At 33.7% G+C, this 24247-nt stretch overlaps 1 protein-coding gene across 14 annotated transcripts in view; it reads right to left on the bottom strand.

Annotated features, from left to right (window-relative positions):
* CDC42BPA (CDC42 binding protein kinase alpha) overlaps nucleotides 1–24247 on the bottom strand; it is a 326934-nt gene that overhangs the window by 19995 nt on the left and 282692 nt on the right. For 7 of the 14 annotated variants that reach the window (XM_049713472.1, XM_049713441.1, XM_049713455.1 and 4 more), the window contains 11 exons: nucleotides 24085–24189; nucleotides 20140–20223; nucleotides 14536–14641; nucleotides 11949–12085; nucleotides 11121–11260; nucleotides 9782–9863; nucleotides 7412–7628; nucleotides 6470–6532; nucleotides 4969–5562; nucleotides 3180–3277; nucleotides 647–731 (listed from right to left, as the gene is read on the bottom strand). In XM_049713472.1, coding sequence (XP_049569429.1) covers nucleotides 647–731; nucleotides 3180–3277; nucleotides 4969–5562; nucleotides 6470–6532; nucleotides 7412–7628; nucleotides 9782–9863; nucleotides 11121–11260; nucleotides 11949–12085; nucleotides 14536–14641; nucleotides 20140–20223; nucleotides 24085–24189 — 1711 coding nt within the window. The remainder of the gene's footprint in view (nucleotides 1–646; nucleotides 732–3179; nucleotides 3278–4968; nucleotides 5563–6469; nucleotides 6533–7411; nucleotides 7629–9781; nucleotides 9864–11120; nucleotides 11261–11948; nucleotides 12086–14535; nucleotides 14642–20139; nucleotides 20224–24084; nucleotides 24190–24247) is intronic. The other 7 variants (XM_033430345.2, XM_033430346.2, XM_033430347.2 and 4 more) reach the window with 1 other exon arrangement.

The raw sequence follows: 24247 nt of genomic DNA, 5'->3' as shown, positions 1-24247 counted from the left end.
CTCCTAGCCTAGAGTAGAAAGATGAGAGCATAAAAAAAAAGAGTTGGAATAGGTTTTATCCTATAGAGACAAATTGGGTTACGGATACATTCTACAATCATTACACACAGTGAGAAGAGGGTGGATCTAATCTTGTCTAATACCTGAATATCCTTTCTCAAGTCATACTGCAATATCCTCTTAGCATAGGACTTTTCCTACAGTCACCAGTCTGTATACCAAGAAGCCTCCAGTGCCAAGAGGATATACCAGAGCATCAAATCTGAAGCCAAGCAATTTGTATGTATCTTAGTACTTAAAAACAAACAAAACAAAAATGACAAACCTTTGATGGAATTTTTTTTGATAGACTATACAAATTTATTGGAAGAATATGGGGGAAAAAAGAAAAGCATAAGGAATATAATAATCCCACTACCCAGAGATAACTGATATAAACATTTTAATGTGTTTTCTTAATGCCAATGTTTTTACTTACATTTAAGTCAAAATATTATTCTAAATACATAATGTACCATAATTACATCTTCATTAACTAGATCCACCAGAAAAGATCATAAATTTATGAACACCCCTATACAGACTTTGGAGTAAGATACACCTGAATACTTCTATGAAGCTCTCCTACTAATGTGTATTTTCTTACCTGCCATCTTATTTTTGAAATATATTAATCTAATCGTCTCCAACCCTAAAAGATTTAATGATCCTTCACTGTTTAAGGGTCGAACCTAAAATAATAAAAAATAAAATTAGTATTTCAACAAAATTCAAAAATTAAATCATAAAACTTTTGAGATATTTATAAGGCACACACTATTAAGACCTTTAATTTATCCTTCCTCTTTAGGAAGGAAATCAACAATTCTGACTAGAAAGGTATAAAATTATCTAACTTGAATTAACACAGTTATAATGATAACGTTTTAAAGGAAGAATATTCTGGGCAAAAAAAGAAAAGCAGAAATACATTTAAACCTTAAATTTGACTTTTTAAAGCCATTAGTACCAGACGATGATACTAAAATATTCATACAGCTACTTTATGAATCTTATTTGAACTAAATGTACACACATGACAGAGATGAAATTGTACATCACTGGGGAAAGGAGGGACTGTCAATAAATGGTGATGGAGCAACTGGGTATCTATATGGAACAAATGAAACTGAATTCCTACTTCACACCATACACAAAAAGTCAATTCTAAATGGAACAGAGACATAAACACAGTAGGCAAAACTTTCAAACTTTTGAAAGAAAATAAAGATCCTATCTTTATGACCTTGAGGTAGGAAAGAGCTTCTTAAGAAAAAAAAGAGAAATGTAAAAAGGATAAGAATGATATTACATTAAAATTTATAACAATGAATTTTCAAGCAATAACAACAAATGTTCACAAAATACACTATAAAAATTAACAGGTCACAAACAGGGAAAAGATTCACCACACCCATCACTAAACCAGTATCTACCATATATGAATAATTTCAAAAAATCAAAAGATGACCAAACAGGAAAATGAGCAAAAAACATGACCAGGTATTTCACAGAAGAGGAAATATGAACGATGAATAAACATACAAAAGATTATCAGCAACATTGTTAATTGGGGACATGCAAATGAACACGTCAATGAGATATCACTTTATCACCATAAATAAATGGTTATAAAACTATGAATTCTGACAACGGTATGGGTCATAAAGAACTCTTATATACTGATGATGGGAGTGTCAACTGGTACAATTACTTTGGAAAATACTTTGACACTATCTTGTAAAGTTGAACACGTGCATTCTCCACGTCCCATCAGTTTCGTTCCTAGGCATATGACGTAAAAGAAACTCCTGCACATACGCACCTGAAGACATATATGACTTCTACAGCAACGTTCATAATAGCAGAAAGCTGGGAAATAATTCACATGTCTGCTAATCAGACAAATAAATTGTGATCTATTCACCCAACAGAATATTTTACAGTAGTGAAAAGCAATGAAATATATATATATATATAATAGTACATGTAACATGGATGAATCTTAGAAACAGTAAATACATTAAGATAGCAAGGCAGAAGATGATATACAACATAACATTTTATTATCTCAAACATAAGCAAAACTGAACAATATATTATTTAGAAATATTTAAATATACAAAAAATTCTGTATTTTAAGAAAAGCAAGGGAATCATAAACACAATAATCAGGGTAAGGGAAAAATACACAAGCAGATTCAGTGAAATTGGTAATGTTCTGGCTCTTAAGTTAGCAGGTGAGTTCATAAGTGATCAGTTTATTATTATGCTTCATAAAGATCATATATTCTTTTATATATACTTCAAAATTCACATGATAAACATAAAAGGGAAAACTAACTGTAACCAGCCCGAAGTTATAAATGCGAGGACCGTATTTAGTTGTTTTATAAAATGTGGCAGCATTTACAAGAGCTTTTCCCACTGCTGTTATGGTTTAAAATTGGGGCAGATTTTGAAATAAGATCTTGGTTACTTTCTTTTACCCATTCCTCTAAACCCTGCCCTGCAACTAATGACACACGCTGCATATACTTACATGAAACTATTATTCTTCATTGTTGCAGAACAGCCATTCTATACTCGTAAAAATTCTCTTTATGTTACCACAGGGAAATGTTAAAGGAAAATATTATATTTTATTAGGAATGTGCGAAACCCTTATTTTTTTAATCATGAGATGCTTATACAGAGCATTGGTTCTAATTTTAATCGCTTTTCTAGCCCATGAAATATGCCCTCAAGGATTAAAATTGCATACCATTATGTGAAAAACAGTAAAATTACAAATAATATACTCCTTCAGAGCTCCTTAAACTAAAGTGGAAGATAACACTGACATATTAAGTTGTAGAATATATTCTACATACGCTTACATACGTTATACAGTGTGAACATACGTTCATACGTTATACAGTGAAACAAAATGTAATAAAAATAATACGGTGCTGAGCTACCTGTAAAATTAACCAGCTTGATTTTTCTTTTTTTCCTACTCTTCGCTAAGTCCCAGATTACCAATTATGTTATTACATGTGACAGAAAATGCTAAACTAGTGAAAACTAGCTAAATAGTCATATTAGTGTTTCACTTATAATCATTTGTTCACTTAGCCCATTTTTTAATGTTAAATTACCTTTTTGAGTGGGAGAGTCTGAATCCATTCCATGGAGTTCACATCAAAGATATCAACTGCATTTTCACTATACACTGAGAGATACGGTGCATTGTAACCTGGGAGATGGGAAGGAGAGAACAGCTGGCTGGTTACTTTTAACTGCTAAACCCAAAACATTTTGAAAGATCTATGCTAAAGAAGTGTAGAGTGGAATCCCACCAAAATCCTATTGTTAACATACAGTAGCCACATCAATACATTTTTGAAGTTAAAAAAAACCCCGTAAATCATAAACGAAGAGGTTTTAAGGCCATTATAATACAGAAGGAGTCTGTTAACACCAAGAGTATATTATTCCCTTGCCCCATACTAGTTCTATAAAGGAATTTCATTACATTTTAAATAACCGATTCCTAAAGTAGTTAAGCTCTTGACAGTGAAACAACTTACGAAGTAGAGAAATCTGCAGGTAAGAGTTATGGTCACATTTATCAAAGTATGATAAAGCATCTGGCACAGGAGATGCTCAATATATATTTACTGAAAGAATGAACATCAATAAATGGTGACACAAGCAAAGAAAGATTAAATGATTTACCCAAGCTAAGGTCATGAATTAAATTTTTGGCAGAGCTATTCATAAAAGCCAGATATTCAAATTCTTATTCTAATTCCAATTAACACTGTACAATTCACATAATACTTTGAATTATTTTCTGACTAGGATTCATTCTAAATATGATGCCATAGATAAGAGTATAAATTTCAGAAGAAACAAAACATCAAGAATAGTTAAGTCTGGGTAGGTATATGTATTTTTCTTTTGATCTAGATTTTCTAATTTTTCTGTAATAAGTATATATGGCTCTCCTAAACTTTCTTATATTGAACTTTTAAACTTGACTATACACATACCCACCATTCCTCCTATCTTGTTGCAGTGGAAGAGGTTTTACTCCTCCTGTTCCAAATCCTTTCCCCTATATTCTGACTTCCATCCTTTTTGGCCTCTTGGGGATCTTACTCTATTTCCTGTATTTACCATATAGTCATCAGCCTTTCCCTGGCTCCCTAGTGGCTATCTCCCTTCGGCATTTAAACATGCTCAAAGTATCTTCCACTAAAAACAAAATGTGTTGGATTAGATATTCCTCCTACATGCCTCTACGGAACTCTGTACTTCTGCTATCAGAGCACTTATATTCTACTGCAACTTGTTTTGTCAGGAATCCATTCGACTGCATTCATGCTCTGTGAGGGTAAGACTATTTTGCTCAATGTTGTATCTCTTACAGTAAAATGACACATAATAAGTATTCAATAATTTATTAATATCTTAATGTTTCTTGAACGTATCTACCTACCTAGATAAAAATGTGAAAGTGAATAACTTTTCAAATGCTACATCATACCTTCACATAACTGATTAAATAATTCACTAGGTAACCACTTCTCTCGAATAAGTCCTATGAGCTATTAGTGCTCACAAGCACTATATTCGGGGGGACCATGAAGATAACTCCTTAGGGTTATTTCAAAATACAATAATATGTGTTAAAAATCTATCTAAGTAAAACATTGCATAGGAAGATTAGCTTTAATTATGTTCCTGTTAATGTTGACCCTGTTGGCCTAGGTCTTAACTACATATGGTTAGTTACTTTACATAAAACATACTTGATGCTTAGGAAAAACCTCAAAGATGACTTAAAAAACAACCTGTTATTAACAATGAATACATAAAGGAGATGAAGGAGAAGGAAAAAGAAAGAAACAGCAAGATAAGACAGCGAAAAGAGAATCTTACAACAAGAGGAAGGATTTGCTGGCCACATCAATTCCTGTTGTCTAGATCTTCGGCCCTGACAGTCAGTATATATCCCAACGCTGTTAAAACACAGCAGATATTCTTTACTGGAGATTTCAACTGCACAGATGGCATCCATTGGTTGATGTGCAATAAATGAGAGTGTATGGTCATTTGAATGGAGCATACTGTATGGACTTCCTTCTCCATTCAGGGGGTATCTTAGAAATCCAGACTGGAATCCCACACAGAGTTGTTCACTGAAGATTGCCATCCACTGGACATTATATGGGACTTGAATTTCCTTAAATTTTCTGTGACGGGTCTTGCTCTGAAATAGTTCATAACAGAGGACCTGCCTTTTCATAGCCACACACAGGCATGTAAGAGCTCCATGACGTACTTTTCCAGAAGTTATGGTTTGACACCCTTTAGTTTCTGCCAATTTATAAAAATCAGTCTCTCGCCCATCCAAAGCTGACATAGGAAAAAGTCGTACATGACGATTTCGTCCTGAGATCACAGCGACAAGCTGATCATTTGGAATGAGTTCAATCTGATGAATCTTCTTATTGTCACCAACTCTAATAATTTCTATGCAAAGAAACAATAATAAATCAACTGCAAAATATTTTGTTTACCTATTAATTATATTCCAATTATACTCAAAAGAATATGTCAACTTATAATAAAGACAGAGATACACACAGAAAAAATGAGAGATCAGAAATCATATGGAGAAAGATGAAGATAATTACACCCATTATAAGATAATTTAACCTATCTATAGTAAGGTATTAAATTTAGCACTGAGATTTCTGGCAGCCTTGGCAAAGAGTTCCTATGTGATAAAGCATGCCAGATCTTTAAGAAAAACCTCTTTATTCTCACCAAATCCTAGGGAAGTTTACCATGGGGTTACTATTTTTAAAAACTGAGTAACTCATGTTTCACTAAAGGTATTTCTTTGGGTAACAAATTAATGAAGTTTAAATGCATTGTTTTCCCATGATCTAACTTGATATAAAGACAGAACTTAGAACACTGTATTCAAGAATGCTAAGTTAAATGGGTTCCTTTTTACTTCACCCAGTATTTAATTTCTCCCTAAAAAGAAATCTGTTGTGTTAAACTGTGGGATAAAAGACCCCAACAACAAACACATTTTAATGACTGTTACCACTCCTAGTACTGTTAGAACTATGAAAAAAATCAAGTTGCATTTTTCTTCCATGTACCATCTTTAGAAATGCAATCTGAGTTCACACAGCAGAACTGTAAATAAAATGACACAAGAAAGACAATACACATGGAAGTTTTAGAACTCAGATGGATTATAAAAATTAAAAAATTATCTTTTGACTTATAAACGTATCCAATTAGGCCTGGAAAATTTCAATTATAGAATAAATAAGAGCAAATCCTGCTCTTTTTAGAATTCAGAATCTGTAGGTTAGAATACTCTATCAATAATATTTTCTCCAAAATAATTTTCTCTTACCATCTTTGGTGACATGCACAACAAATAACCCTTCTTCATTCCCCAAAGCTATTCTTTCATGATCTATATAAGACATAAATATGAAGTATTTTTATTAGGTAGAAACTATGTAAATTCATAGAATAAAACAGATAACAAAAGAAATTTGGTACAAAAAACCAAATAAATAAACAATTAAAAAATAGCAATAACAATTTGCACTATTAAATTTCCTTTCAGATTACTGTGGTAAATATTATCTCGTGTCTTTTTTTAATAGAACAATCATTAGAAAATAATTTATATCAATGCTTATAAAAAGATATAAATGTTTATTCAATAAAAGGTGAAAGAAAAAAACCCCTAGTTGTTTAGCACCCTGTGTCCAGTTCCATTTCTTGTTTGGGGAGGGAAAAATTGTGCAAGGCATTTGAACCCTACTCATCAAACTTTTCATTATTTACTAGAAAGTAACAAAAGAGTGGGCAGTGTACGTAAGAATATAGCGAAAATTTAACCCTCCAGACAGAAAAGCTGCCATTTTTGACGGCATATGATATATGGAACACTCTGTGTTACACATTCCATCTTATTTAAACTTCACAGTAACCTTTGCAAGGTAATTAGTACCTACATTTTACACAGGTAACTTATGCTTTATGAAACGGCTTATGCTTTAAACAACTTTTTCTAAGTCACACAAGCAGAAAATCGATTCGTTAATAGGTTAATCTTCAGCATTGTTGCTTTTTCAGAAGAAAATACATTTGAAAAGTATATTTATTCTTGTTTACTGAAAAATAAAGTTCTAATATGGTCCCATGCATTCAATAAACATTTACTGAGCATCTGTGATATAACACATACAATGTTAGACACCGGGATTCCTAGATGAAAACCAGTCCCTGCTGACAAGGTATATTAGTAAACAATTATAACAAGATAAACGTTATGAATTCATACCTATGATTGCAGCTGCCTGGGTCGTTTTAATGAGGGGAAGAGTGCTGTCATAAGCCTCTTTGGGAACATACACTGAGCGGTCTCTGAATTTGTTTTTCTTCAAAATCTTGTGCAATTCACTCAGCACTCCCACCCATTTACTCTTCTCATTCTCACTATCTGCTAGCATCAGGATTGAACATTTGTTATTAGATGCTGAGAGCTGGGAAGCTGTGACCTAGAACAATTTAATCAAAATTCATGACATCAGCAAACAGATACCTTTTAAGCCAGTTTTATACTGATGCTAGTTCGCTTAGCACTAGCCAACAAAATGAGCATTCATTAAGTGATACCTTTAACAGAGTTTAGCTATTCATAATCAGAAGAATAGTTTTAGCATTAGAATTCATGACAAAGGTAGTAGATACCGTTCTAAATGTTAGTGTCATTTGTATTTTCTTTGCTGCAAAGTGCCAGAATACTATCACTAAAAAATCCATTACACACAGTCATATAACAACAGCAACTGACATTTATTGAGTGATTACTGGGCACTGATCAAAGCACTTTGTATTAACTCATTTAACTCTATCAACATCTTTACAAGGTAGGTATTGTTATTATATTCTGATTTTATATATGAAAAAAACTGTGATGCAGATAAATTAATTTCTCCAAGGACACACAACTAGACTGGAATCCTGTGTCCACGCTTGTAAGCCTTACACTGTACTGATTTTCAACTTGTTTTAAAAAAGTCCAAAATACTCGGAAGTACTTAAGATTCTCTATTACTTCATAACAATAACTCATCTCAGGGAAAGACCAGATCACTTGAGCTAGTATTTAAATGAAGGTTTATAATTATACAATGACACTATAATCAGAACAGAATTGAATTATGTATATATGGATCCTTTATTAAAAGTAATTTAAGCAGCAGTGACAATAAAATCCCACAATTAGAATCAGTTAAGATAAGTGGGCCTCTGTAGGATCCCTTGGTACTGGTGAGAGAATAGCTGTTGGCCTAGGAACTGAAAGACTAAGTATGGTCTTTGTCTGACCTTCCTCATATACAAGGTTCATAGACAAATACAAAGCATATAGGCATACCATTAAGGCAACAGCCCTTTTTATTAACCTCTATTACCTTAATTCACCAATTCGAGATGGCCCTGTATTAGACAGCCTCCAAAGATGGCTACCAACAATTCTTCTATGGAATCCCACTCTTCTTATCAAGAAATGCAGTCTATTTCCCCTTCTCTTAAATCCGGGCTGACCTCATGACTTGCTTTGGCCAACAGAATGGAGAAGGGTTATTATGCCTGTTTTGAGTCTAGCCCTTAAAAGGCCTGGCAGCTTCCTCTGCTCTCTTGGAAGTCGGTCATGGAGAGCTCAGCCAGACTAGTGGATGATTAGAGACCACGTGGAGAGAGTTCATACAGAGAACTGAGGTGGCCCAGTGACCAGCCAAGTACCAAGGCAAGCAGCCGGCACCACGGCCCCAGATGTGAGAGTAAGGTCATTTTGGATATTCCTGCTCCAAATGAGCTGAATGCAGTCACATGAGTGCCCCCAGTTGACATCAGAACTGTACACCTGAAGGACTGACCCACAGAATGGTGAAAAATAAACCACTGTTGGCTTAAGCCACTAAGTTTTGGAGTGGTTATTACAAAGCAATAGAACTGAAACATACTAACTTTTTAAATGAGATCTTAAAGAAACTTCTATTTTTTTAAAAATTGAGAAATCTCATGCTTATTCATTTTTTCATGTTGTAGCGCTTATCTGAAAATTGAATTGTGACTCAAAAATATTATCCAAGAGGAAATCCATTTTAGAAGCCATATATTCATGCTTTCTTTCTTTTTTTAAAAATTTATTTTATTTTTGGCTGCGTTGGGTCTTTGTTGCTGCGCGCAGGCTTTCTGTAGTTGCAGCGAGCTGGGGTTAATCTTCATTGCAGTGCGCGGCTTCTCATTGTGGTGGCTTCTCTCGTTGTGGAGCACAGGCTCTAGGCGCATGGACTTCAGTAGTTGTGGCACGCGGGCTCAGTAGTTGTGGCTCACGGGCTCTAGAACGCAGGCTCAGTAGTTGTGGCGCACAGGCTTTGCTGCTACGTGGCATGTGGGATCTTCCCAGACCAGGGCTCGAACCCGTGTCCCCTGCATTGGCAGGAGGATTCTTAACTGCTGCGCCACGAGCAAAGCCCTATTCATGCTTTCTATTGGTCTTTTACTAATTAAATATTTACTTAGCACAAATTATCTATAAGATTTGGTTCTATTCCAAATAAGTTTGTGATCTATATAGGAAGGCGAAACGTATACTCATAAAAAGCGAATAATTCAGTGATCAAATTACAGCACACATACTTACTCTAAATATACAGGGTATGTCTTTTCGACCTGCGTGAATAACATCAGAAGCCAAGACTGAACTCACAGAAAATTCTTCATCCCTGAAGGAAAAGTTAGAAGTCAATGGAAACAGTAAAAGTCAGTGTATGTGGGTATGTGTGTGTGGTTTTAGGCATGTATCCAAATAACACATATGAAGCAATCCTTAAAATTTAATTACATAAAACATCCAAATTAAATTTTTAAAAATTTTGAATTTTCTCCCTTTGTAAATTGATAGTGCCAAAAGTAATTTATCAAGTGTAATTTAACAGTGCCACATTATACAAGAGTTAGAAATCATTTCTGGATTACTCGGAGTCAAAAGGCCAGTAAGTACAGATGGATTCGAACCCTGGTAGGTCTCCAGGGTCTCCAGTAGACTGCATCCTCTTTCCTCTCATAATACATCTCAAGTGCCTTCAACACAGCTCATCTGACATTTTACTGTTCCTTCAACACCTAAGACAGATTTCCTCCACAACAATTTATTCCTTGTGACTTCCTTAATTTGGTTATTGGTACCATCATTTTCTTGGTCTTGAAGACTTGACATCTTAGTCTTATCTTTGATTCTTCTCCCTTAGGAGGTTCTGTCAAATTTTCCTTGCTGATATTCTAGTATTTCTTGCATCTGTTCCTTTATATTCCATATTTGTGGGGAAGATAATGTGTTTGAAATGCTGGTATGAAATGCCAATGTGAGCCAGAGCTAGAAATTCTAGTTTTGAGCACTGGAGAAAGACCTGGACTGGAGACATATGTCCGGGAGTCGTCAACACAGAGGTGATGGCTGAAGCTATGGCAGTCAATAAGATCACTGAGGGAGAGTGTTAAGGGAGTCACGAGAAGAGGGTAAGCAGAGCACCCCAAGGGGCAGGGGAAGAGTCTCAAAAATGAAACTAGAAACATTCAAGAGGTATACTTAAATGTTCACTGATTCACTTTATATTCCAAGAGCCTGTACGATTTTGAGATTTTTATTTCCTTTCCTCACATTGGAATTATACCTAAGCCTTTACTTTAGGTGATGATATGAACATTACACACATTAGACTCCAGTACCCCAGCAACCTTTAAACTGGTCTTTTGGTTTCAAACATTAGCTTCTTCTCCCCGACCCAACACACATCAACCTGTTCTATAACTACACCTTATTTCATATTTTTAATTATGTTATGATTGCAATATTAGTAAATGAGAAAATTAACATTAAATTAGATTTAAATAAAGACATGGCAATGCAATTAGAAGAAAAATCACACACTTTTCATTCCTATGTTGCAAAGATACAAATATTTTCACCTTCACAAACTTACCTCATGTCAATCACCTGACTGACTACGACACTGGGCTGAGAAGCTTTTCCTTCAGCAATATCATACAGAAAGAGTTTGAAATCACAAACTACAGCCAGTGCTCTCTGCCATCCTTTCTTCACTCCAGCTGGCTTAGGGATCTTAGACAGGCAAACAAACAAACAAAACAACCTAAACTGAAATGTCAGTCAGAGCCCCTTTAATTACATATGTAATGGCATGATGAAAACCTAAAGACAGTGTGCACGTGTTGTAAGTCTGCCACTGTGTTTGGTAAAGTAGCAGATGGTACACATACATCATTAATAACATGAGAAAGTGTGATAACACATTCTTCAAACACTGATTGACATTATATTCTGAAAAAAACTTTAATGGTACCATTTTAATTTTCTCTAGTGATTCATTAAAATAACATTCATGGATTTCTAAGTAGCATAAAAGCCAAATTTGGTAGTAGGACGAAAAGCAGCTTACACTTTAAATATTATTCAAGATGACAAGTAAGATTATGTCTTGACACTATCTCATACTTCATAAGCATATGCCACCTATCCAGCAAGATGAAGAGCCAGACTCCTTTATGGAGATTTCAACATCTGTTCATTATAATACAGACATAGTACAGAAAATTTTGAGACATTTTGGAATTTATTCTGAGCAAAAGCTAGGTTTTTGTTTTCAGACCATTACTCTGAATGAAGTAAAACTGTTAGATGAATTTTATTCACCTAATTTTCTGTCAAGGACTGTGTGTGTAAGGTGACTTTCTTTAATTCATTAATAAGCCTTAAAAGATTAATCTAAACCCAACCTAATCATACTTACCCTGACATGCCCTTCATATGCTGTTCCTATTCCTTTCTGTGGATCTATACCCAGGGGACCTTTTGTCTGTTCAGGAGGAACTGGACAAGCAGTTGGAGCTTTGTTTACACAAGTTATGTGACATGAAAATCCACACACTTTTGGAGGGAAAAAAAGAAACAGTGTTCAATAAAAATTCATTTTGACAAAGAGAAAATTCACTGAGCACTCATTACATGCAAAGTGCCATGTTAAATGAATGCTTACCTCTGATTTTGTTTTAAACAACTTGACAATATTTTTGTCATTTGGGGAGCTGATTCATTTGCTCACCAGTAAGAATTTCAGTGAGAAATAGTAAATACTTTTTTATTACTGTAATATGTAATATTACTGTTCTGTGTTAACACTAGTGATCAAAATGAGAAGCAAATAGATGGAAAAAAAATCTAACCTTGCAAATAAAACAGCTGTTTTAAACTGAATTCTTAAAAGAGTAGTTTCTGGAGTTTTCTTTAACTCTTCATCTCACTGCAATTTGGTATCTGACCTGAAATCTCTCTTGCGAGAGTCACTGATGGATGTTAAATTACCTGACATCTTTTCAATATCTGGCAAATTTTACCAATCTCTCTTTTTGAAATTTAAATTGTTCAATGATTAAGAAGGTACAATTTAAATTTTAGGAGTTACTGATATTATTGTATATAGGTAAATTACTACTAAGATAATAATAGTAGTTAACTTTACTGAGTGTTTTTAATTTTTTCTGTAATAATCTAAGAGAGGTAAGATCATCCCCATTTACGTATGACTGGCCCTGGGTCACAGAACTTGTTAAGTGGCATTGCTGGATTCAAACCCAGGCAGTCTTGCTAAGAGCCGGCATACGTAACTACCAACAGTATTGCCATGATACCTCTTGATACTTAAATGATGAACCTGAGATTCTAAGACAAAATGATAAATAAAAATAAACTCTCTTCCACTGAGACTTGGTTGGTTGAGAATTAAAGGTTAAAGTATTTAAAACAAACAAGCTTGTTGGGAGAGGTTACAGACTAAGAACATCTATTTAGACAATTCCTACTCTCAGGGGGATCCTGGAGAATATCTGGGAAGGAATAAAAAAGGAACTGAGGGGATACCGTCATGGGAACATACACATGGGAAAACGGACTGTATATCACAAATGGATATAAAACCAGCAGAGAGGCAAGAGGGACTAGTACTGACTGTCAAAAACGATCATCTTCTGTAAGACAACTCATTCACTTCTAAGTAGAGTGTCTAACAAGTTACAATTTGCTTTAATAAGCAAAAATCTCTCTTCCAAGGGGCAATGGAAACAATAAGATAATTGTCCAATACTGGATCTAATTTCAACCAAGAAGAATTAAAATGACAGGAATCTTTAGAGGTTATAACCACATTATACAACATTTATGAAAGCCTGAGCATAGTCCAATGTGTCCCCACAGCTTTATAGGGTAGGCTGGTAGGCTGCAAAGAGCCAGTCTGAAGAAAAGACAGGCCCAATTTCATGGCAGGAGACCCTTAGAAGGGAAGAGAATTGGGAAGATCTCAAACATTCCTACTATGGAACCGCAAATGATTCTGATTCATAAAAAATGACAAGGGACCTAAAGCCAAGCAGCTGCCAGAATTCTTTCTGATAAACAGATTAAAAAGTCACATTTATAAGTACTGGCTAAGTTTCACAATGAGACAAGGCAAATTCTCTCCGTTGGGCTCAGACACACCTCCCTAGTCAATGATAGAGGCTATTCCTTCTCACATTACTTTGTTATCTTTACCTTTTACGTCCCCTTAACTATGTTTCCCAAGGCTCTGTCCTCATACTTGTTCTCTTTTTACTCTACATGTGTTTCCTGGAAAACATCATTCATATTCATCACTTCACACATTCATAACTCTCAAATCTCTACTTTTAAAGCCTGCCCATTTCCTTTTGCTCTAAACCCATGCATCTAAGAGACTAGTTAAGATAATGCAATCAGGATCTTCCACTTGGCTTGTGAGAACTAGCCGAACATAGAACCCTGACCCCCAGTGCCTAGAAGCACAGAGCAGGCATTCTGCGAGCATGTGATGGATGGATCAATGAATGGTAGGGAAAAACCTCTGCTACTAACACTTGGAATAAAATATCTTTTGAGGCATAGTAGCCGACATTTAATATCTGTGAAAAGATACTTCATTGTCTACTTATTAATAATAATTTCTCTAATAAATTAAAGAGTAAAATTAAATGAATAGATTCAAGAATAACTTTCACATATTTTGTCATACAGGTTAATGGGTTTTGGGGACCACAAATTCTCCTGAATGATGAAACAAAGATGAATGAAACATATTTAAATATAGCTCCCCTAGAAAATGTTTCTAGGGACCATCTGTCTAGTTTCCAATATTCAACAGACTTTAGCAAGGTGTTCAGTTTATTATCCAAAGGAAAGCAAATGATTAAGTCAAATAAATAAACATTTATATACTTTTTAAAGAGAATAAAGCTATTTGATTACAGTTTAGGGAGTAAATGTCAGGACACTAAATTAGTCACATTTTCTTACCATTTAATTCTTACCTTCACAGGAACAGCCTTGTCTTATCAAGCCCACCATCAAGGAGGTACACTGATGACATTTGGTAGGAGTAGTAAAAGATTTGACAAAAAACTGATGAGTCTTGCGCTGCAAAACAAATTGATAAAAACATACACATCGTTCATTTAAAGGACTTCCATAATATGAATCTCTGTGAACCACACCAGCTGCTAGAATGTTTTCTAATTAGGTGTAGAATGAATTCTTTTCATTTCTCACCATATCTTTCTATAATTAATGCTCTTTAAATATTTTTATTAGGCAATATTGAGCTGGATTATGCTAAAAATAATATAAGAAGTTAAATGATAATCAATTGCTCTTGAATGCCATTTGAAAAGTTATAAAATAAACTAGCAATTTTTGCTCATGAATTTTGAATTCAGGATTTTTGTAAGTTCTTTGGCAATGCATTAGGTGAAATTTTGCATATTTATACCTATACAAATAAAGAAATTTAATATGCTTTTATACCTTCTTACGAAGAACAAACAGTAATTTAAAATTCTTGTCCCTACTAAAAATCATGTATTTGATTTTCTGGGACCACGAACAAGTAACATGCTTAACAAATATGTTTCCTCCCTTGGAAGCAGGCAGTATTACACTTGAGCAGATATAAATACACATATATCATTCCAGAGACAGACTGAAAACCCAGTAGTTAAAGTTCTTCTCTAAGTCTTTGCTGATCTGTATGGTGGTACACCAATGTACATTTCAGCTCTCTAGAACACTTCTTTCCTCTCCAAATGAACTCTTAGCATGTTTTAATAATAAATGAATTACAGCCACTGTTCTATCACTCTGCTGTGTGAACTTAGGAACAAATTACTTAACTCCTCTGTGTCTCACTTTCTTTGTTCTATAAAATAGAATCAGTAATAATATCTACTTCATGGGGTGGTTAAACGAGCATTAATATAAACAAAGCCTTTTGAACAGTGCTGGCACAGAGTAAGCATTCCAAACATATTTACATATGTATGTTATAAACATATTTATAAAACATATTCTGAAAACAAATTTGGCTAATTATTTCTTTTTTATATGTGTGATTGATTTAAACTAGTAAAAACTTTATCCTATATTCCAGTAACATGTGAATGCTGATGGAAAACAGTTTTAAAGTAGTACTATTTCAGCTGAAATTTACCATATTAACAAAAAACTAAAGAGAATATTCAAAGCTTTAAAATTTAAGTTAAAAACAAATTTTGCTCTTCTCAACTGGGATATATTTACCTACCACAAAAGAAATTTTTAAAAAAATCAAGCGTAGAAAAGTAGATCATCTTTTTAATTAGGGTCCTGGAATGGAATGAGATCCTCAAATTTAGAGCAGTCATGAGCTCTGGTCCAACCTCAAACCATTCTATTCTAGAAGTTCCTCAGGACCTTTGGTCAGTTGCAAAGCAGCACTGGGATCTGACTTTATTCTAAGTAGAGGACAGACTATCTTTCTACTGGCTGTATAATTGCTGTGTGTGGACTGAGCAACAACCAAGGTGCAGACATTGCGCCAGTACTTCTCGACCATCTCATTTAATGGAGACAATGCCTCTGGGAAGATAGGTATTATTTCTTCACATAGATGAAGAAACTGAAACTCAGAGAGATTAAATAAATTAGTCATGAATAGACAGTTATTGGTAGAGTTAAAATTCAAGCCCGGATCTGATTCTGCCATCTTTCAGAGTTTGATAATTTAAAAACATGTAACTGAAAAATATGATCCTAAAAAAAAAACCCCACCAGACTACATAAGACACAGTTAGGTCAAGACTAGAGGCCTCCGTGCCTGTGATAAAAATGCCTGATTTGTTAACATCACATAAAATTTTGCTCAACATTTCTCCTGTATACTAATTTTTACTCTTAGTTTTTTTAACTTTCAGGAACTATGAGAGTAAATTTTCTAGTGCTAACTTTTTCAACTGTTCAAGATACATTAATGCAATAATGCAAAATTTGTTACTGATTGGTTCTAAAGGCTTCTATTACAATGAAAGAATTAGCCAATGGCTCAAGGTAAGTAACTGTTGTTTTTCTTCTTCTAAAAGATAAGAAGACATGTCTGAAATGACAGTAATAAAATAACCATGCCCATGACAAATTTAATAGTATTACATCACAATATCTAAAAATTGCTTATAAAACATATCTATTATATACTTTTTCCCCAGAGATCTGCTCAGGATGTGAGAATTTTAACTAAGTATGCAATAGTAGGAAAGATAAACAATGTTTTACCAAAGCATTGATTTTAAATGATCAACTGGCAGGTGCTGGTTAAATTGTAGGAGGTGGGCGTGATTCACTACTGAAGATTAAATGGTCCATGTTTTACTAATCCCAACTAAGAACAGTATAATACGTAACATAATTAACGTGATTCTGAGAGCATCAAACTTTAGGCAACACACAACAGGTTTTTGGTTTTATTTCTTTTTGGTGCGGAGCGGGCGGGGGAAGATGAATAGTAACAAAAAGATAGGTGAATTCAGCCCTAGGGTCTAGACCACTTGGCTTCTGGATCTTTCTAAGGTCCCCTTTCTTGTCTCCTGGTCAATACCTGATTTCTAATACTTCCACAAAAGGTAGCTGGAGGAGGAGAAAAAAATTTCTAGTAAAAGAGGCATTAAGCCTAAAGCATGAACTCAAATTAATTTTAGATTATGTGATAATTTGGAGTAAAATGAGAATTAACTATAATCTCGAAATTTAAAGAAGTGGACAGAAAGAAGGGTTCTTTTCTATTCCAATTTTGCCAGTGTTGCAGACTTCAAGCTACTCAGTGGAGGAGGTAAAATACTTTTAATAAAAGATGTGAGAACAAAGTAGAACCAACCCTTTTTGAAAACTTACAAATCAGTAGTTGTACATAATTAGGATTCTACAGTATAAACGACAAGGAGTCTTTATCTCAAGCAAACCTTTATTAAAGGTTTTTTTTAAAATAATCTTTTTCCCTTTTAAACACTTTTACTTTGAGAAAACTATAGATTCAATCCTTCATCTTTTAAAAAACATGAAGTAAATCTTATTTTATCTTTGGGGGAGGAACAATAGGTGTACATAATTGAGTTAATATTCAGTCCATGAAATATTATTACCAGAGCTTCATGGAGGCCCCTCTAATTTTATTTGACCTTATTTATTTATTAAACTGGACCCCTATCTTAAACCAGTTATAAAAATCAACTCAAAATGGAGTAAGGATTGAACATGGACCTGAGTCCATAAAACTCCTAGAAAAGAGCATAAGGACTAAGATCCTTGACATTGGTCTTGTATTTGGCCTTATTTTATTTTTAATTCATCCCTGATGATCTACTCCCCATCCTTCCCCATGAAATCTGTCACCCAATCTAAGGTGATCTACACAGGTCCTTGGATATGTACACAGCCTTATGAATTAGATATTTTTGAGTGTTGCTAATTTATATAAATGTGATTTTGTTACACATCAACCATATTTTACTTATCTTTCTTCTATTTCCAACTCCCTGTTACCATATGCAGCACTAAGCATCTCTGTCATTTTGCCTAATGGATCTGCATAAAAATTTTTCTGAAGGAATGAGATTGCTGAGTTATGTGGTATATGTCTATTCCAGTAGCCAGGTTGTTCTCCAGAATGGTTGTACCTGTTTAAAATTCCACCAGCTGTGTGTGAAGCTGCGTGTTTCTTCACATCCTTGATGCTACCTTACTTAATTTTTGACAATCTGGTGAGTATAAAGTAGTATTAATTTAAAAATTATTAAATTACTTTAATTTTTAATTTCACCAATTATAAATAAGGTTGGACATTTCTTCACATGCTTGCTGACCATTAGGATTTCCTTTTATGGGAATTACTCATATTATTTGCCAGATTTTCAACTGGATTTCTAATCTTTTTCACATGCAGTTACAGAAGTTTCTTATATACCGTGTTCTAGAAATGAATCCCTTACTGGTGTTAAACACTGCAAATATCCTCTCCTAGTCTGACATCACTTATTGACCACCTACTAACAATGTTTTCAATGTACAAAGATCTTTAATTTTAATGTAGTAAAGTCCATCAATGTTTTCACCTTATGATTGTGATTTGAGATCTTATTTTCATTACCTAGTCACAAAGAAATTCCACATTTTCTCCTATGTATGTATGTTTAACTTTTAAAATCAAATTAATACATGTATATAGTTTTAAGAGTAAATAGTATCACAATCCTTATAACAAAAACAGAAGAACCCCTTTGCCCCAAGTCGTCCTTCCTAGGGGCAATTTCCTTTAACCCTGTTAGCTATTTACTTCTAACAGCAGAAAGGATTTTAGGGTTCTGAGTTCTTTTCTTTCAACACTTTGAACATACTTCTTGTCTTCTTGCATCTCATTACTGTTGAGAAGACCAATATCAATTTGACTTCTGTTTAGATAATCTGCTTTCTCTTTGAAAGTCTTTAGAATTTTCTCTTGATCTATGATATCCTTAAATTTTGCTATAATGTGTGCAAGTGTGAATGTTTTCTTACCTCCTCTTTTTAGCACATAATAATGTATTTCAGTATGAGGATTTCCACCTTTATTTCTGGGAAATATTAGGTCATTATTTCTTTAAGTATTTCCATCTCTCTATTTTTTCTTTTCTTTTGAAAGTCCAACTATATAGATAGACACTATTTCTGTCTTATAGCTTAACTTTCATATTTTCCACCTCATCTTCCATCTCACAACTTGTTTTTCTGCTACATCCAGTTTGCTCATTCTGCTATTAAAGCCAGTTACTTGAGTTCTTTATTTCAGCAGTTATATTTTCAGGTCAAGCACCTGGAAATTATTTTTCTTTATAAGTACCTTATCCTGACCCATGTTCCCAACTTACTTCCTTTCTTACCTCTTTGAACATACTTATTACGCTTATTTTTAAATTCATGCTCTGTCTAGCCTCAAAATTTTATCTAGCATAGATTATTCAGTTTGTTGCTTTCTTTTATACCAGTTATACTTTGGTATATTTTATTAGTTTTTCAGATGCATCAATCCGTCTCTAATTCTGGGGTTTACCCGAAGTTCATGTTCGGGGGATGGAGAGTTCCAATTTCTAGAATTCCTTTGTAGGAGCTTGAGATAAGCAACTAAATCTTCATGTTCTACCATATACAATACTTTGGACATGGTCATGTTGAATGGAATGAAAAAAAATGATCTGAATTTTTCTCTAAACATTTCTCTTTCTAAGTGTTTTATTAAGCTCAATTTTAGATTCTTCCACAAGTGGCCTCAACTTAATGCCTTCCTTACAGTACATACTCCAAGCACTACTCCTTGTTGTAACAGACTTCAAAACATTGAATTTAAGAAGATGGAAGTTAAAACAAAACAAACTTTGCATGTTTGTCCTACCTTTCTTAGTGGTGATTATTTCCACTCATACAGAATTTATTCTCTTTCCCAGCTTTTATGTTTATAATTTTGAGGAATCTAATAGTAAAAATCACGGCACATACAAAAAGCAGAAGAAATCCATTCTCCTTCTTTCCTTTTTTTTTTTTTCCCCACAACATACAATGCTTATCACTAGATTGAATACCTTAGGTGGAAAGCCAGTTGAACCAGGGCATCCCTTTTTCTTTAAGGTTGGTGTGTGAACTGGAAGTGGAGTATAGTCTACAGTCTGAATCCAGGGGAAAAGAGGAAATAAATGTCATAAAACAGTTCATCTATTTCAAACATCACTAAAAATAAAAGTAAACACAGCCAAACAAAACAGCAATAAGGAAAAATTATCTCAATGAAGCTAAAATGCTTAGTGTTGATAATTTAAATTTCTGCCTGCAATATCTACAAATAAAATATTTGTTCAATTTATAAAAATTATTTCAGTCTGGAAATTTAAAAATAAATAACTTGTAAAAGAGAACCTACAGAAGAACACAAGAAAGTCATAGCATGTAGCCTACATAAAATTTAGGATATTAATTTTCAAGTTCAACTGAAAATGCCATATTAATTGTATAAAGTATCTTAAAGAGTTTTAAAGCAAGATTTATAATCAAAATATTTAGAAGATTCTTTTAACTCCTTTGACTTCTATATACAGGATGCACATTACATATATGGAATACAGTTCTGTGGATTTGTGTGTATGTGTGTAGAGAGAAAGAGCGAGAGAGCGCATGCGAGATATAGAGATTGATTGATGGATTGATTGATTAGTGGAATTTTTGTGAAGAAAGTAATTTCTAGGAAGGGAGTTAGATTGTTTAATATTACTGGAATTCAGAACTGACAGAAATTTAATTACATGCCATATCTTTATTTTATGGCATATTACTGTAAGATATTTCTTTGAATGAAAGGAACCAGTGATTTTACTGGATGTTATTGTGGAAAAAAAGAGGCATCACTTATTAGCAAAGTGTAAAAAAAATATATGAAGAATGACTTCCTTTTAGGATGCTAAGCAAGCAAGCAAGCAAGAGGGAAAAGCTAGCTTTGTGTAAAGTTACAGAATATTCTAAAATATTAAGAGAAAAATGGATGGTCCCTCTTTGCCTTTGTTACTATATAACCTCCAAAAGCCAAATATTTTATACACATGATAGCCTTAAAATGGAATTTAGATGGGCTTCTCAGAGTTTTCAACTTAACTATGAGTTTAGTTCTAATTTAAATTTAATTTACTTTTAAATAGCTTGAAAAAAAGTATTAAACCCAATTTATAATTTAACATTTAAAAAAATAAATATGAAATAAAAGAGATGAATACAAAACCTTTATGAAAGTTAATAAAGAACAATTCATAGGAAACAAAATTGTCACTAGAATTTACATAGAAAGTCCAAGAGAAGTTTTTAGAATTAAAAGGGGTGAAGTAGGGGTGCTGAACCCAAGATCATCATAATTCATAAAGACCAGCAATGCCTAATTTAGAAAACATATTTTAAAGAGATCCCATCCACCATAGCAATAAAAATTTAAGGTTCCCAGGAACAAATCTAACAAGCAATTTGGAGTACATTCGGGAAGAAAATAATGAAACTTTATTGAAGGATATAAAAAAATATCTAAATAATGTTCATAGATGGAAAGGCCCAATATCACAAAGAGATCAGTTCTCCTCAGATAATCTATAAATTCAAATCCAATCAAAAGCTTTACATGGAACCTACAAGCTGAACCGAAAAATCATATGTAAAAACTAAAGAGTCAAGAAGTAAAGGAAGACGAACAAGGTATGTGGGAGTGGCTGATCATACCAGGTATCAGGAATTATTTTAAGGCTACAATAATTAAGACAATGTGATGTTGGTACAGGAATAGACAAAAAGAACAATGAAAGAGAACAGAGAATCCCAGACAGAAAGAACAATGAAAGAGAATAGAGAATCCCCAAACAGACCCATTTATATAAAGCAGAGATAGATTTACAAATCAATGGGGGAAATACAGGAGAGTTGGTGGTTCATACAAGAAAAACATTAGAACTCCATTTCTCATAATACATAACAACAAATTTTAGTTTGATTAAAGTCCTAAACATGTAAAAGCAAAATTTAAAAACTTTTAGAAGAAAATATGGAAGAAAATCTTTATAACTGCTGCATAGGGAAGAACTGTTTCAAAAAGACATAAAAAGCAGAAGTCATAAGAGACTGACAAATATGACTACTTTAAAATAAAAACTGTTGCAAGACAAAAAGATACGACAAATAAAATTTTAAAATAAGCCACAGACTGGAAGAAAGTATTTGCAATGCATATAGCCAGCTAGGAATTAGTATCCAGAATATATAAAGAACAATTACAAAACAAGTGGAAAAATAATTCAATAGAACAACAGACAAAAAGACATGAACAGGCAAATCATCAATGGTCAATAAACATATAAAAAGATGTTGTATAACACTTGAAATCAGAGAAATGCAAATTAAAACAAAAATGCCACTCTATACCCATCAAATAGACAAAAGTTAATGTCTGACAGTACCAAGGGCTGGAAGGATGTGGGGAAATAGGGAATTCACTCACACACACACTGCTGGTGGGAGTGAAAACGGGTCCAACCACTGTGGAAAATAATTTGACAAGATCTAGTTAAAGCTGAAAATGCATATTCCACACAACCCAATAATTCCACTTCTAGGTATATATGCTGAACAAACTCTGCACATTTGCAAAAGCAGATAGCTATTAGGATGTTCACTTCAGCAACGACTGTAATAACAAAAAACTGGAAACAACCTAAATATCCAACAACAGGAGAATGGATAAATAGTTGTGGTATATTCATACAATGAAATATTATGCAACAGTTATAATGAATGAACTAAGTAGACATGTATCTGTATAAGATGCAGATAACCTTTGTGTAAAATTTAAATATACAACAAACACTATTATGTATTGTTTATGGATACAAATGAAATAAACATGTAAAAGTAAGGAAGAAAGGGAGTATGCCAATTTTAGGGTATTTAGATATGTCTGGAAAAGGAGAGGGGCAATGGTATAGGGAAGGTTATTTCAACTGTCAGGAATATTTTCTTTCTTTTTAATACAAATTTTGGGGCAAAATGTTCATATATGTTAAATCTGTGGTTATGTGGGTATTTATAATATTATTTTCTTTAAATATTTTAACATTAAAATAAAAATGCATAAACTCAAAATATTAAAACAATGAAAATCTAAAATCAGAGGGTATCATCAACTTAACCAAGCAGTCTATCACAGGGTTGGAAAAAACCAAGTCAGAATCTGACTACAACTCAAACTTCACTTCAGACAGCTTTCAAAATGGGACTATCTGCTTCTATTGTAAAACTAGACACAGCTCTGTCTGATGACCAAATGGGAAACAAGGGAGCCATGTCAGAATTGTACAGCTTGAGTAACCAGAACTGCATCTGAGGCAGGAGAGCATTAACTGATGACTAATACATCCTCTGACTTGTTGAGAAAGGTGGCCAGTTGGCTGTTTTAAACCATTTACTTACTTAAGGTGCAAACACAACACTGTTTTCGCACTATTAAAAGGCATGATTTAAATATTAAAAGGTTGGATGCCTATTGCTGATTAACAGAATAAACTATTCAGCTGCCAGCAGTGGCAATTTTCAGTTCTATTTATGAAGTAACAGTTATGTCATATCTTATTAGATTGATTAGAAGAATTAAAGTATGAGAATGGCACCTGACACTGCCATGTGTCCACAGAGTTTTTATCTGATAATTCCAAAATTCACACAACTCTGTCCTCTGTTCTATATAGCTCTCTACTTAAGATAAAGACTACTTTAAAATTAAATAAAATTTCTGTCTATTTTGGGTTGAAGTTGGGGGGACCATTTTTTACTTCAGTTTTATAATCCTATCTATATTATCAGTCAAATGTAATGATCTTCAATATACTGTGACTTATTACACAATACATTTGATTAAAAGAAGAGAGTCAGATTTCACTTGTTTTTGCAAGTCCCTCTTTCCTGACACAAGTGAAAAGTTGGGGAGCAAGACTGCTCCAGTGAGGCACCTTAACTGGCTCAGCTTCACTAGATGTGGAAGGAGATGTGGACCTTGACTGGATGTAAAACTTGACGTTCGGATTCCGTACATAAGTGTTCTCAACGGGATCAGTCTAGGAAAATAAGTCAGGAAAAACAAAAACCCAAGAAATCACTTTTAAACAATGTGCA

This window comes from Orcinus orca, chromosome 1, assembly GCF_937001465.1.
Source record: "Orcinus orca chromosome 1, mOrcOrc1.1, whole genome shotgun sequence".
NCBI classification, from domain to species: domain Eukaryota; kingdom Metazoa; phylum Chordata; class Mammalia; order Artiodactyla; family Delphinidae; genus Orcinus; species Orcinus orca.
This window is presented reverse-complemented; position numbering and strand designations above follow the sequence as displayed.